We start from the raw sequence: 13,913 nt of genomic DNA on the forward strand, positions 1-13,913 counted from the left end.
TTAGAAACTTCTCTTCATTGAGAAGTGACTTTTTTAGCTGTTGGAACTGTTTAATCACCTGCTAAAGGCTTGTACTGTTTATTTCTGCATTGGGGTTTTTTTTAAGGGACTTAATATTTGTCCTGTTAGAGGGTGTATTGTTAGAGGGTTTATTTAATCTGACAATTAGTACCTTTAACTATGCAGCTATGATAAATTCACATCAGTTTACAAATTGAAGCGTGGTACCCACATGCCATTCTGGAAGTGGGTTGCTGAGCAAGGTGAACAGTGACTTGTCAAAGAGATCATTAGCATAATTGCCCAAGAGAAGAAAGGCAAAGAAAAAAGTGAACCTTCTTACAGGCTTTACTTTTTCAACAGGCTGCAAATACAATTAGGTACCTGATGAGAGAGATTTCCCAGGTGACTGCCCTGAATATGTGGGGCACCTCTAAGACTGACTGAGTTTGTGTGCACTCTTCAACCAAAAGTTAACATGTACTAAAAATACATTTTCCCTTTAGAGTCTTAGACCTGAAATAAATTGACTGCTACAGCGGCTCTATCTTCTTTGGTATTTTATAATTTTAAAGAGCATCTGCTAGAATTGGATCATTCTCTCAAGGAGCTTTTTGGTAGCAACAGCCCAGACTTTTTAACAGGCTGACTTTAGATACTCTTGCTTTCTGGTAGCCTCTTTTCCTGGTTCCCCACCTCTATCTTCATCTCTTACCTGCTCCGATCACTCATGCGAGTACCAAGGCAACGCATTAAAATTGCTCTGCGGCTCTGGATACCCGTTCTAGTGTTGCGGATAGTTGTTGCGGAGGCACGGAGTCAAGTGGTTGGCCTGAGTGTATTCGGTTTGGCAAGTACAGCTTCAGTGCTTCTTTTACTGTTCGTTGTGCCCTCACGGTGTGTATAAGTGTCTGTGCTTGAAGAAACAAAACAAACCATCTCTGTGTGTGGCTGGCTTGTGAGAATGATGTAAAGCTCCAGTCATATGCTTCCTATAAAAATATTAATTGTGGTGGTTTAATTTACTATGTAACATCCTGTTTTGAGTAGCGCTTTAAACAAGGAAATGCTTTGTTACTGTTTTTTTAAGGCTGTCCTCTTTTTCTTTTGAAAATGCTTCCATAAAATCCCACCTTCATGGTTGTATACCTCAACTTTTGTGGTTTTTTTTTTGTTTGGGACATGTTGGCTTCTGGAAGAGATTCGTGTGAGTGAAACGCACTGTTCCTGTGGCTTGCAGAGAGGTGTGCCCAACAGCAGTTAAAGGGGAACTGTTTGTAGTGAGGGATTTGGGAAGGGAAGGACAGAGAGTGGCTTGTATTTGAAAGGTAACTTTTCACAGCAAAGTGAATATTGTTGAATTTGCAGGTTTTAACTTATGAGTAGTGATAGGGAAATATCATGGAAAGTGAAAGCACTGATCTCCTGGAATGTGGAAGCTTCTGTCCTTCCTCCATCTTCTGAAATAATTGTGAATTCAAATTTATTTCACCTTTCTTCTATTTATATTTTGCAAGTGTTTTGTGAGTGACTGAGTAAATATTATTGTGTCTCAATGGCTCCATGGCTTCTTGAAACCAATTAACACTGGTAAATTTAAAGAGAAATGTTGAACATTGATATGTTTGCAAGCTACTGTCATATTCAAGGGGGGAGGAGGGGAGAAAGCCTGTTTCAGAGGCTCACTAGCAAACTATTGAGCCTTTGAGAACGGGCATTTCTTTCACTTTCCATGAACCAGTTGTTTTTATTGCTCTGCCAAGCTAGTTAGATTGATGTCGTCACTAAAATTGCAGTCCATGTTCTGATATAAATCTTAGTAAAATATGATTCTAGATCCAGGGGACTATTCGCCCACATGCCATTATCATCCTCCCGAACACCAGCGGAATGGAGCTTTTGCTCACCTATGAAGATGAAGGCATCTACATTGATATATATGGGCATTTCACAAAGGAGACTGTTTTACAGTGGGGAGAAATGCCAGCGTCTGTAGGTATGTATGAAAAATAGCTCTTTATTAAATACAAGATTCTGCTGCATGAAGCCTGACTTCTTTACGAGGTTTGTATCCATGTGAAAGTGTATGGCACATAAAGCAACTTCTGAGCAAACCAGATGTGTAAAGAGTAAACAGATTTATGGATGTTTGTGTTAACGTGGCCAATGATTGCAATAGGGGCTTCACATTTGGATCACAGTCTGTTTATTGCCCCGCTGTTTATTGCATCACACTTTGACTGTACAGACAAACCTCACTGACAGTGCAGCTTGCCACCAGTTCTCACAGAGAGAATTGTGTGAATTACAGAGGGGGAAAAGGTGCTTTGGTCGTTCATAGCTCAGAACGTTTTATGTACAAATTCACAGCTACAGAGGTCAGTTACTGAAGAGATCTGTAACTGCTGTCAAATGGCCCCTTAATTTTATCACTTTAAATTCACAGGGCTGCCATCCCAGGGTATTTATAACAGATTCTCAAGCTCCCCATGCTTGCAGTTGTCTGTGTAGGAGGAGATTCTGGTTGTACTGGAGCCAGGACAGCTGTTTGTTTCACCTTCCCTGGAGGGCTTCAAGCTAACACTATGGGGAAAACCAAGAACAACACAGGCAGATTTTTGGTTTTATTACTTGTTACTTTTAATTTCTGTCTCACTCCTGTTGTTTTGCATTTTAAAACAAACATGCCAGTAAACAAAACAAGCCCAAGACACTTAGACTGTACAGAAGCATGGTGTTAGCTTTGAAGAAACTGGATGCCACAGTGAAAATCAAGGATGTACACCTTTCTCCTTTCATTTCTAGCTGAGTAGTTTTAGGAAAAGCCCATTAAAATCAATAGAATAACACCCATGAGTAAGTGCCAGGTTTGATTGTGGATGTTCTCTGGAAGGAGTGGTGTCAGTCTCCATCCCTCTGCCTCTCTCATTGTTTATACTTCGGCAGATTCCACAGTTCAAGGGCAGTCTCCAAACAGCCCCTCTTAGTTTTCATTTGAACAGTTTCCAGTACATTACCTTGAGAACACTTGAGTTTCTGCTGCTGCTGCAGCACTTCTGGTATCTCATTAATGGATTTCATTGGAACAGAAACTGTCAATCTTTGTGATGTGGTACAAAACAGATTTGATTTCTGATTGGAATCATATTTCCACTAAAAACTAACCCAACCTATAACTCAACACACAACTCAAACTTTAAACAAGAACCTCTGTTAACTGTTATTGTAGTAATTTTCCCCACTAACTCCTATTAATTTTCTTAATCCTTTGATATTCTTGGCTCCAGACAGAAACATTAACTATTATGACAGAAGTGTGAATTAACTGTTATTTGCATGGCCCAGCTTGGTGGAAATTTGAGTTTCTTAAAAGAAACTGTTTTCCAGGGGGACATTTCCAGACCCATTTCGGACCTCCTGAAGTCTGTATGAGCTTACCTCAAAATTTTCTATGTTGCAGAGATAGAAGGGTCTTGTGTTAACCTCAGGGTGCTCTCTAGTCATCCTTTGCTCATTTCTTGATTTCTTTAAACAAGTATTTTGAAAGAAAACTTTCGTAGTTGGTGAGAATATTTTGATACAAAAAGTAAAAAATAGTTTGTATTATAATCAATGGATTTAAGGCAGGGAATCTAAATATAACTTACTCATAGTCTTAAAGTTGGGACCTCTGTGACCGATCTGTTAATAAGAAATTGGAGAGAGGAAGCTCAAATCCCATGGGAAATTAAAATTGTAGAAGTATTCTATGTTTAAGCTGAAAGATACTTCACATATGTAGGGCTAAATATAAATATAGATGTAATATTTTCTTTCTATAAAACAGGATTAGAAAAGGCTTTAAGAAACATCAAGTTAATAAGATTGGGGAGCACTTTTGCCTTTTTGTGTGAGTAATGAATTATTTACAGTATGTAATCTCAGAGGTTTGACACAAATCTGGATATTCCCAGAGTGCGGAAGCAGTAAAAGCCCTTATTTCATTTTCCCTGTACATATTAGAAGCAAAATGGATATTATGGAGAGAAACAGACAGTGTTACCAACAGGCGGTAGAATTATCGCCTCAGTGTTCTACCACCACACTCACTAGTTCTTGAGAGTTGCTGTCCAGCTCGTGCACAAAACATGCCCGCTCATATCTGAGTGACTGATGTTGGTCAGGTCTCCTGCACACTCTTCCCCAAGGGAACAGCAAATGGCATTCAAACAAGCAAATGGCCACCTCAGGTGCGTTTCTGGGTTGGGGTATCACTTCTACTGTATGTTAGCCCTCTTCCCAGTGCACTCTAACCAAAATGTACAACAGGAAAACACCGGCCTTCCAGGGCCAATTTCTTAATTTGTCTATTTCTAACTTTATTCAGCCTTAGCTTTTTTTCCTTCTTTATTTTGACTCTCTAGCCTCTCTTTTTTAATAAAAGTTCTCCACAGCTGTGACTGGAAGAAGAAAAACACCCTCTTCCGTATCCAGGTAACATAAATTATAGCAGTAAAACTATTTAACAGAATTGCACAAGAGAAGTTATCTTCCTCAGTTTTCCTACCCAAAACTGCTCAACTTTATGGTCAGTAAGTATTAAAGCATGGGCTAGAGACAGCATGCAAAATAGCTATCAGTCCCTAATCAGTAATCAGCAGCATCACTGGAGAGCTCTCAGCTGGGTTTTTGTGGGAACAAACTTTGCTGCATCACAGGACACTTGGTATCTCTGTGGGCTTTTTTCATTCCCAGTCCTCAATATGTATGTGTCCCCTCCATTTGTCTAAAAATGAACAAACATGTTTTCCCCAAAGACTGGGAAACCAATAAAAGCCTTATATATATTGAATATAGTATATATTGAAAAAAGCTTGAATATATTGTGGTTTCATAGAGTGTACTGAGTTTGACTGAAGGGCCAAAGAAGGGTTCTATAGCAGTGTACTCGGCAGTGGATGGTACCTTTTACTGTCACCAGAGTCGTCACTAGATATTCTCTTCAGTGTGTTTTGCCCAGCTCCACACTTGCCTGAAGCAATTTTCACAAACCTGTATAGAAAGCAAAATTCAGTGGCTTTTTTGCATTGAATCTCACCTGTGCACATACCGATTGTCTCCAAAAAGGAATTCAGTAAAGCAGTGTACACTTTCTTCCACCCTGGAATGGAGTTTGATATCGTGACTCAGATACACAAAAGTGGGTCAGACTCTTTTAAATCATGTTCTGTTTCTTCATTTTAAACTTCTTGGTTTATCTGGAATCAGTTGCATGGGGAATTTTTGGAGTCTCCATCACTGGAGGTCTTTAAGGTCAGGTTAAACAAACAATTGTCACCAGTGATACTGATGCAGCATAGGGATATGGATAGAAGAGAAGGTGCATTAAGATCCTTTCCTGCCCTATTTTTGTAACACTAATCAGAAAAGCCCAACTTTATGATATTTTGCTAAAAGCTGGCCTGATTCTGCTCTCATGCAGAGGTCAGTTGGGAATAACTGCTTACAGGGCAGCGAGCCAAATTCAGTACATGAGATTAGAAGAGGGATTTTTTTAAAAGAGAAACATTTTAAAAAAGATTAAGAAGGGAAGTGAGATTGTAACAGTACCTGGCTTCTGTGGTACCAAGTGCACTTGTCTCATTCAGACAGTGAATATGCTACTGGTGTGAGATCATTAGCTCATGTCAGTGACACTTCATAGGAGTTAATGGATTCAATATGGCTCAGTGATTTCTTTAACCTTTCCTATCTCCCTCAACCATTTACCCTTGAAACGGTCACTCCCTGGCTCTACTCAATACACAGGGTAAACAGGAAATACCAAGTCTTGCACAAGTTTAGAGCATTGCTAATGCTTTCACGATTATAAGAAACTGGCTTTGTGTCATCTATTCTTTGATGTCCAGGGAGTACTGCTGGAGTAAATGGTGTAGCAAGAGCCACAGTTCATGCACAGTTGTAGGTTTTTTAATACACACAGTAATCTGGGTGAAGCAGGGGAGCTTCAGGGAACTCTGAATAACTTTGTTCCAGTAGGTTAAGCAGCTACTGGCACATCATTCGGAGTCAGTATATGCCTTTTCTGCTTAGCTACTGCGCAAAGGATCAAAGTGGCTGTTAAGTCTAGAGTTGCTAAAAACCTGTACAATCTGTAATATAAGCACCTGTGTATGTTGCCAGCTAGAAGCACAGGACATTTTTATCTAAAGCCTGTTGAGGTGAAAAGTGGACTCACAGTAACTATTCCCAAGTTTCCTGTAGTATAGGAGCTATTGTTCCAAAAGAAGACAACTTTGAGTATCTGCTCTCAATTCATCTCACATCAGACACCTGTAAAGTGCTCCCATATGGGAAGATTATCAAGACTTGGTACTGACCTCTGAATTCACAGCCTGCTATCCTCCAAATTAATCTCCATGTATAGTTAAATCCTTATAACTGGACAACCCTGCAAATGGTATAATCAAGCCATTTTGTTGGCAAGTTGTTTCACAAATGAAATCTGAGAATTTTTTGATTCTGTGACAAGACTTTTTATGCTACTTGTACTTAAATCAGCCATTGTCAGTTGACAAGTTCCCAGTGATGTGTCTGGTTTATTATGTTCCTATTGTAATACTGCTTGGATACTTGTAATACTTGTCTCTTCTGAAGACAGCAGTAGTGGTCCGGTCATGCAGGCTTTCTATCCCAAATGACCTAGAGGTTGCAGCAGAGCTTAATGAAGTGGTTACTGGGAGCTGAAAGGAAGCTATCAAATTGAAATCTGCCAAAGGCACGGATACAGCTGATACAAACACAGCATACTGACACCTGGAGTGCAGATTTCAAGTGGTGGAAAAGATCAGGAAGACTTACGAGTGGATTAGGTCTTTGTTGCTAAACCTGTCTGACCTATACTAAACAGTGTAGCCACAGAATGCTTCCATGCTGCTTATATATACACCTGCCTCACTGTCCCACCCCCCAGAACCGTAGTGTCCTCGGCCTCTGTTGTTTCAAAAGCCAAGTTTGAAGAGGTTAATGTGCTGTCAGTTACAAAATATAGCAGAAGTCTGAGTATTGTATCATTTTTATCTTTTTCACTGTATGTGTGGTCCGGGCTTACCTTTTCACATGCTGACTTCACTGGGTGCTGCCCTGGGGCTCACCCGGCTACTGCTGCAGTGGGTTGAGATGTTAATGACACCCTCACAGCCTGCAGCAATGATACCCTGTTGTACAGCCTAGGAACTGAAAAAATTTAAAAATTTATTGATTTCATGTGTTTGAGTTTTAGAAAACACCCCTCCTCTTTTGCCACTTACCCTCAGTTGCTCACTGCTGCTTTGCTTTTAAAACAGCTTGGTTTCTTCCTCTTTCCTCATGACTGGGATACTGGGAAAGAGTTGTCTAGCTCTCAGCTCTAGTGACAGGGAAGCCTTCGGTGTGCACGAAGAGTAACTGAAAAGAAAGTCATCTGAACAGATGTAGGGGAAATTCATAGAATTTGAGGAAACTAAAATCACGGAATTGTAGCCAAACCACACGTGTTTCCAAGGAGGTATGACTTTCATACACTTGCTTTAACAACAATTATAAATCAAAGATTCCAAGTTAATATTAAATCAACACTGCTAGAAGAAGTATATACAGACACTTGGGCATATTGCCCTTATTTTCTATTGTCCTTCTCCAAGTAGAATCACGGGCTGTCACTTCCTGTATCAGTCTGTACTGAAAGTTTAACTTTTATACAAAAACCTAAAGCAACATGAAAGGTTTTAAGAAACAGACATTGCTCACACTAGTAATGTAGGGCAGGCAAGCCCTGTCCACTGAAGCTAAAGCCAGTCCAATGCACACATTCCCTTTACATCATTTCAGAGCACCAGGATTCTCAGGCTAATGAAATAACAGTTGATAGATGAGCAAGAAGAACAATTTCTGAGCATTGACTACCAGTAGAGCATAACTAATGTGATTTTACCTTGGAAGCCCATACATGCAATAATCAGAGGGCTTTCACTGAAACTGTGCCTAATTTGAAATTTGTGGTGTTAACTCCTTCATCACTATTCGTTTCTTATTGCCAGATCTAAAGCTTATCATAGTAAGCTTCCACAGTGCTGGAATATCTTTTGGTTTTGGAGATACTGCACGTAACCAGTAACAGGAAGACAATAGCTAAGGACACCAAATTAATCATGCCATAGTCTCAAATTCTGAAGTATTTAGGTTTCAGACTAAGCTGAACTTTATAGTAAATACAAACCGAGCTTCCTAATGGTGACAGAGAACAGTCTCTGTACCTGATGGGGACAGAGAAGACAGTCAAGACTTTTCTTGGATATTGAAAGGCTGAGAGGCAAAAATGAGCACAAGTTGCACCAAGAAAAAAATGTATTAGGAAGAAGTTTTTAACCTTGAAATTGGTGATGCATTGCAGCAGTGTCTTGGAGAGGTTGTGAGATATCCATCAAAACATGTCCTGACAAGGTCCTGAGTAGCCCTGTCTAATTTGGCCCTGATTTGGGGCTCGGGGTTCAAAAAGATGTCCTTCAGAGGTTTCCTTCAACCTTTTGTGAATCTAAGACATACAACAGTAGTTAAGATTTATGTCTAGAGTCCAGAATAAGTCTGAGAGAGTAACTGAAAATGAGTTACTATCCCCAAGGCTTTTTATGTAAATTTAAAATACAAATAATTCAGAATATATTGTTATTAAAGAGAAATGCATCCGATCCATAATTGATATAAATGAGGCAAGAATCAGTCTTTCAGGTGTTAAATAGTATAAATTTTTTTTTATTTTTTTTTTCTTTTAGCTTACCTTCAATCTAATCAAGTCATGGGCTGGGGAGAGAAAGCCATTGAACTACGCTCTGTGGAGACAGGAAATCTGGAAGGAGTATTTATGCACAAGAAAGCACAGAAGCTAAAATTTCTTTGTGAAAGAAATGACAAGGTACAGAGGTTACTGAGTGTGGTGATTTAGCAAAAATGAGTAATAGCTGACTATGACACGAAGACCAGTTAATTTTTGTAACTTTGTTATTGGTTATTTCTTACCTTAGTATAACTTCCCCATTCAAAGCCAGTGTAGTCACTGATCACACAAAGCCCTCACTATGGATATTCTGCACTTTCCCACCACCAGCTCTGTTGGAACTCCTATTCCACCCAGCCTTCACTGCTATCAGAGGTGATAATAAATACAGACGTTGCTAAGTGGCCACACCACAGGTATAGTGGGGAGGGCTGGTGAGTCAGCCCCAAAAACACCCAGCTACAGGACTGCCTCTCCTGGGCTACTGAAATTACAGGCAGTTCAGAGCAGCCATCGTGGAGAAAAAAATCCCACAACACTCTTAATTGCAGACACCAAAGTATGGATAATCAAGTCTGATTTCTTGTATATAGCAATTTTGATAAATGTTCTCTGAAACCTTCTTAGTCCCACTGTCATATTTGAAAATCTGGGGCCCCCAAACTGTTTAAATTCTTTTTAAACGTTCTCCTGTGTCTTTTCAAATTAGAAAAAAAATATATATTAAGAAAAATCTAGTTGTACCACAAGTAGAGTTTCACTTTAAGAAGTTTCTCATGGGATTAAAGTTGATTTGTGATATCCATATATCCTTGTATTTGGGATTGTGGCATTCTATCAAACTTCTTATATGAGTAAAAATATTCTCATAAATGTAAACTGACAGTAGCATAATGTTTTGTTCTTTTTTTTTCCCCCTTCAAGGTGTTCTTTGCATCTGTACAGTCAGGAGGCAGCAGTCAAATATACTTTATGACTCTTGGTCAAAATGTACTATTCAACTGGTAAAGCACATCAAAAGAAGGACGCTTTGAAACTCCCTGTAGGTAGCAGTGTAAAATTCTTAGAGGTAATATACACAAATTTGCACTTTTTACCTACAAAAATGTTGTCATTATTGACTTACAAAATTCATATTCTTTCAGTCTGGGAAGAATTCTGTTTTCCTGTCAAAGTATTGCAAACATGTTTAGTTTGTTCTCTAAAGTATGTTTCAAACCAAGATTGTATTAGGAGACTTTAATGAAGAATGCAGCCAATATAAGAAGCTCCTGTACTCTGAAAAGTGTATGGTTTAATTTTCACAGATAATGTAATGTTGTTATCTTGAACTGAAGTCTCTTTTTTGGACAGCAACATTTGCAGGTAGATATAAAAACACAATTTGAATCTATTTTGAGTTGCATTTGGGCTTGTTTTGCATTTCAAGCAAGCTGTTACTGTTTCACCAAGACTCGCTTGTCCAAGTCTTATAATAAAGAGAAACTGTTCCTGGTAGGTCCCAGCGCAGCCTGGGACACTGGAGGGATCGTCCCCTGTGCTGGCTGGACAGGTGTGTTCCAGTGCAGAGTTGTAAAAACAGTGAATTCTTAGCATGTTGTGGGGATTTTTACAAATGCAGACTTTGTGTTTCTCTCAGGGCTGGATGCCTGAGCCCATAGACACAGTTACTGTAGAATGTATTTGTAAAAATAGTTTAAATAGTAGTTTGTCAAAATCATAGATGCATAAAGTATTATGGACCAGAACCTGTAATTTTTATCCACACCTGGGACCCACACTCATACAAGTTGACTTAAAGGCACTACCCATGTATATAAATAAGGGCACAGGATCAGGCACCTTCTTTTCTTTCTTTCTGCTCTTTCACATCAAGTCTTTGTGTATTTGTGTGTAAATATAATCTTTCTGCAATGGATGTTAAGATTAACAAATGTATTCTTAATATAGTTATGAAATTATCCAAAGAGTTAATCTATTATAAATAGAAAATATAAATAATTCCAGGTGCTTTCTATGCCAATTACATCTAAATAAAGCTGCGTCCACTAGTGTTATTGGTGCCAGTGTTTCTGCATAAACTCTGTTCTCAGGGGCTTATAACTTGGCCATAAAACTATAGAGATATAATATATATATATACTATATATAATCATATACTATGATTAAATTGTAGGGTTTAATGCAATCCTCATTTAGCTGATTTTTGTATGTGCTTTGAAAATGTAAAGCATCAAATGTAATACAAAAGAGCTCATTCCAGACATGATACAGTATGGGTGATACTAAAGTGAAATCACTAGCTACAGTGTTTGAAAATAGGTATTTTTTACTTGAAATATTTGATACTGAAAGGTGCAGGGAAAGTGTAGTGGAATATCTGGTCGTCTACCTCAAGGATGATGATTCTATGTTGACTAAGGAAGGCAGAAATGAAGTTGTTCAAACTGGTAGGTGTGCTGTACAGTATGACAGGTTCATTTAGTGTTGGCAGTCGTGCAGTGACTGACAGGTGCTCAGAACTCATATCCTTGTATATGTCAGCAGAGAATCAAACTAGGGGCTAATTACCCTTTTCCCCTTTCCCCATGTTGGCACCTCAACTGCTGCAGGCAGGTCAGAGATGTCTGCACTCTAGCTGTCTATATTTTTGGCTATGTGGAGGACTGTACTTTCCAAAGTTCTTTAACTTCGCACTTTTCACAGGCACTAGCTTATCTCATAATGTGTAGGGGTTTTTTTATGAAGTATTTCCCTTTAAAATGTTTAACTAACAGAAAAATAAGCCTAAAGCCATACTAAAAAAATCTGCAGTTAAATACTCAATGTGGTTCTTAATGTAAGTAAGTAACCAGCTTGTGAGCAGACTTGAAATCTGAATGGGAGCTGTGCTCTGGCAGAGCTGTGTGACAACAGGAGCTCTGTCTGACTGTAGTAATGTTCCTACCTGTTGCCAGTGCCAGGGCTGGGGCAAATGAGCAAAACCTGGCGTGGCTTCCTATGCTACTGAACACTGGGCTTGTTTAGTTCAACTTTCACAGAAAAAACAAACAAACAAACAAACAAAAAAACCCAACAAAACCAAACAAGCCTAAACCTGTAAGAGAAACAGAGATTAAAGTTACAATTATAGGCAAAAAAATAAGTTGCAGACAATCAGAAATACAACTTACTTGCTTTTGATTTAAGAGTCTGAGAGACTGTGAAGGAAGAACAGCTTTCATTTTGCACACAGTAGGTGTGCAAAACTTGCTTGCAAAACTGTTCGTGCTATAAGCAATCAAGTGATCCAGGCTGCCCTATAATATTTGTAAAGTGTGCTTATCTCAGCAGCCTCTGCATTACAGGGGATGCATGTGAATATTTCCCCTCCCCTGTTCTGGTGTCAACAGGTAGAAGGCTGTTTTTTTTCCTGATGCTAGTTAAGAAGAATTTAGCAGAGAACAGTGGAAATTTAGAACAACAACCCATATCAAAGAAGCAAATGTCATTGAACTTGTTTAAGATTATTGTAACAGAAAATTGTGACAGTAAGTTGACACACTGTGGAGATGTTTAACTCCATACCGAGAGGGAAAGAACAAACAACTCCAAATTCAAGAGAGGGAATGTGCACTATTACATTGGGATTTTATTTTTTCATTCTGTCTTCCTCTATTAGCTCTCTCTTCTTTCCAGCTACAACTCAAGGCAGCGGGTTGAATTTTCATCTTCTACTTACTAGGTAAAACGGTTGGAATTTTTGGGGTTATACCCATGTGTAAATATGGAAAGAATGAGGCCCTTAGAGGTGTATGCTTTTTAAAGGATTTAGAAGTGGTATTGCAAATAGCAATAGCAACTGGATGGAACAAGAAGACTGTAGCATTGTCTATCAAGAGACAGTCAGAATGGCTGAAGATGAGAAAGAGCCCAGAGACGTTGAGAAGAGTAACAGAAGAGAGTGGAAGTGACTGAAGAGGAGGAGAGGGAAAAGCTGAAGAAAAATAAGTAGGAGTAGCCAAAGGGGAGGGAGTGGATGTCTGGCTCAGCTGTAGGAGGAATACAAAAGGTTAAGAGGTGTTAAGGAAAAGAGAGCAACCAAAGAAATGGAAAGGTATCTGGAGTGACTGGGGGACACTGAATGAGTGTGCTTTGAATAACTGTTCAGCTTGAAGCAAAAGTACAAAGGCCAGAAGAAAACAAAAATCCAGTGATCTAAGTTTATCCGACACAAATTTAACTATGCAAAATGTGTATCAGATTTCTAGCTTCATTTTGTGAGGTGTTTCACTAGCTGTGGCCTTTCACTAACTTTTGAAACCAAGGAGTGAACTGCTTAATGTGTTTTTCTAGTGATATCACTTTGACATGAACAAGTGCCACAGGGGCAGTGGGGCAGAACGTAAAGGATCCGTGTCAGTAATCCTTTGGTACATGCAGTGTCCTAATGGCAGGTGGTGCTCCTAATGTTGTATTTGCCACACAGGATTGCGCTAACAGAACTCTATGTATGTGCCTGCTTTCAATTTAGGAAAGGTGAACTCTATTCTGCAGCTTGAACCTTGACACATAACTTTAAAACCTGGGAACAACGCAAGCCATGTACTGTATATTATGTATTGTTTCCTAATGCTGAAATTGTACAATTGAAACAGTAATAAAAATACTCTGAAATTCAAAACTAGTATCATGCTGTTATAATGACATAAGCTATTGTAAAAATCTTAGAAACCTTTGTTATTGTTTTCCAAATCCATTCACTGTCCTTCGGGAAACATCAACATCTGCCTATAGGGACAAAATGAATATATTTCCTTGCAGTGGATAAAGATGTCGAGGTGACAGTGTGAGTCCAGCCTAGACAGAGTGACAGTAACGGTGACAGCCAGTGCTGAGCTTCACAGGTGAGTTTCTGCACATCCACCTTTCTCTTTGCACAAATACCCGGTGGGATGAGGGCAGTGGAACTAGACAAAAATCACACCTTGCAGTCATTGATGCTACAAGAACTGGTTTGTTTTACATTTACAAGTACTTTGTTTCGCAGTCTCAGATTGCTCTAGAATGAAATTGTTTCTCCAAAGACCATCATACAAGCTGGCTTAAAAGTTCAGTTCCATGTTTAGGCAGTTGTATTTAA

General features: G+C 39.0%; 1 protein-coding gene and 1 long non-coding RNA gene across 6 annotated transcripts in view; one reads left to right on the forward strand and one right to left on the reverse strand.

Annotated features, from left to right (window-relative positions):
* NRK (Nik related kinase) overlaps positions 1–13,454 on the forward strand; it is a 99,524-nt gene extending 86,070 nt beyond the window's left edge. For both annotated transcript variants that reach the window (XM_017815323.1, XM_017815330.1), the window contains exons 29-31: positions 1,837–1,996; positions 8,790–8,929; positions 9,716–13,454. In XM_017815323.1, the coding sequence (XP_017670812.1) occupies positions 1,837–1,996; positions 8,790–8,929; positions 9,716–9,799 (384 nt within the window). In that variant the 3' untranslated portion in view covers positions 9,800–13,454. The remainder of the gene's footprint in view (positions 1–1,836; positions 1,997–8,789; positions 8,930–9,715) is intronic.
* LOC108497619 lies at positions 2,149–8,847 on the reverse strand. Of its 4 annotated transcripts, none has more exons than XR_001874915.1 (5): positions 8,795–8,834; positions 8,387–8,551; positions 7,091–7,425; positions 3,439–5,031; positions 2,149–2,583 (listed from the first exon to the last, which is right to left on the reverse strand). It is a non-coding gene; the product is annotated as an uncharacterized LOC108497619 (long non-coding RNA). The 4 variants fall into 4 exon arrangements; XR_001874914.1 differs by lacking the exon at positions 2,149–2,583 and having other exon boundaries at positions 2,616–5,031; positions 7,091–7,215; positions 7,290–7,425; XR_001874910.1 differs by lacking the exon at positions 2,149–2,583 and having other exon boundaries at positions 2,616–5,031.
* Positions 13,455–13,913: the final 459 nt, after the last annotated feature.

The sequence above is a fragment of the Lepidothrix coronata genome, unplaced genomic scaffold (assembly GCF_001604755.1).
Source record: "Lepidothrix coronata isolate B3197 unplaced genomic scaffold, Lepidothrix_coronata-1.0 Scaffold2, whole genome shotgun sequence".
NCBI classification, from domain to species: domain Eukaryota; kingdom Metazoa; phylum Chordata; class Aves; order Passeriformes; family Pipridae; genus Lepidothrix; species Lepidothrix coronata.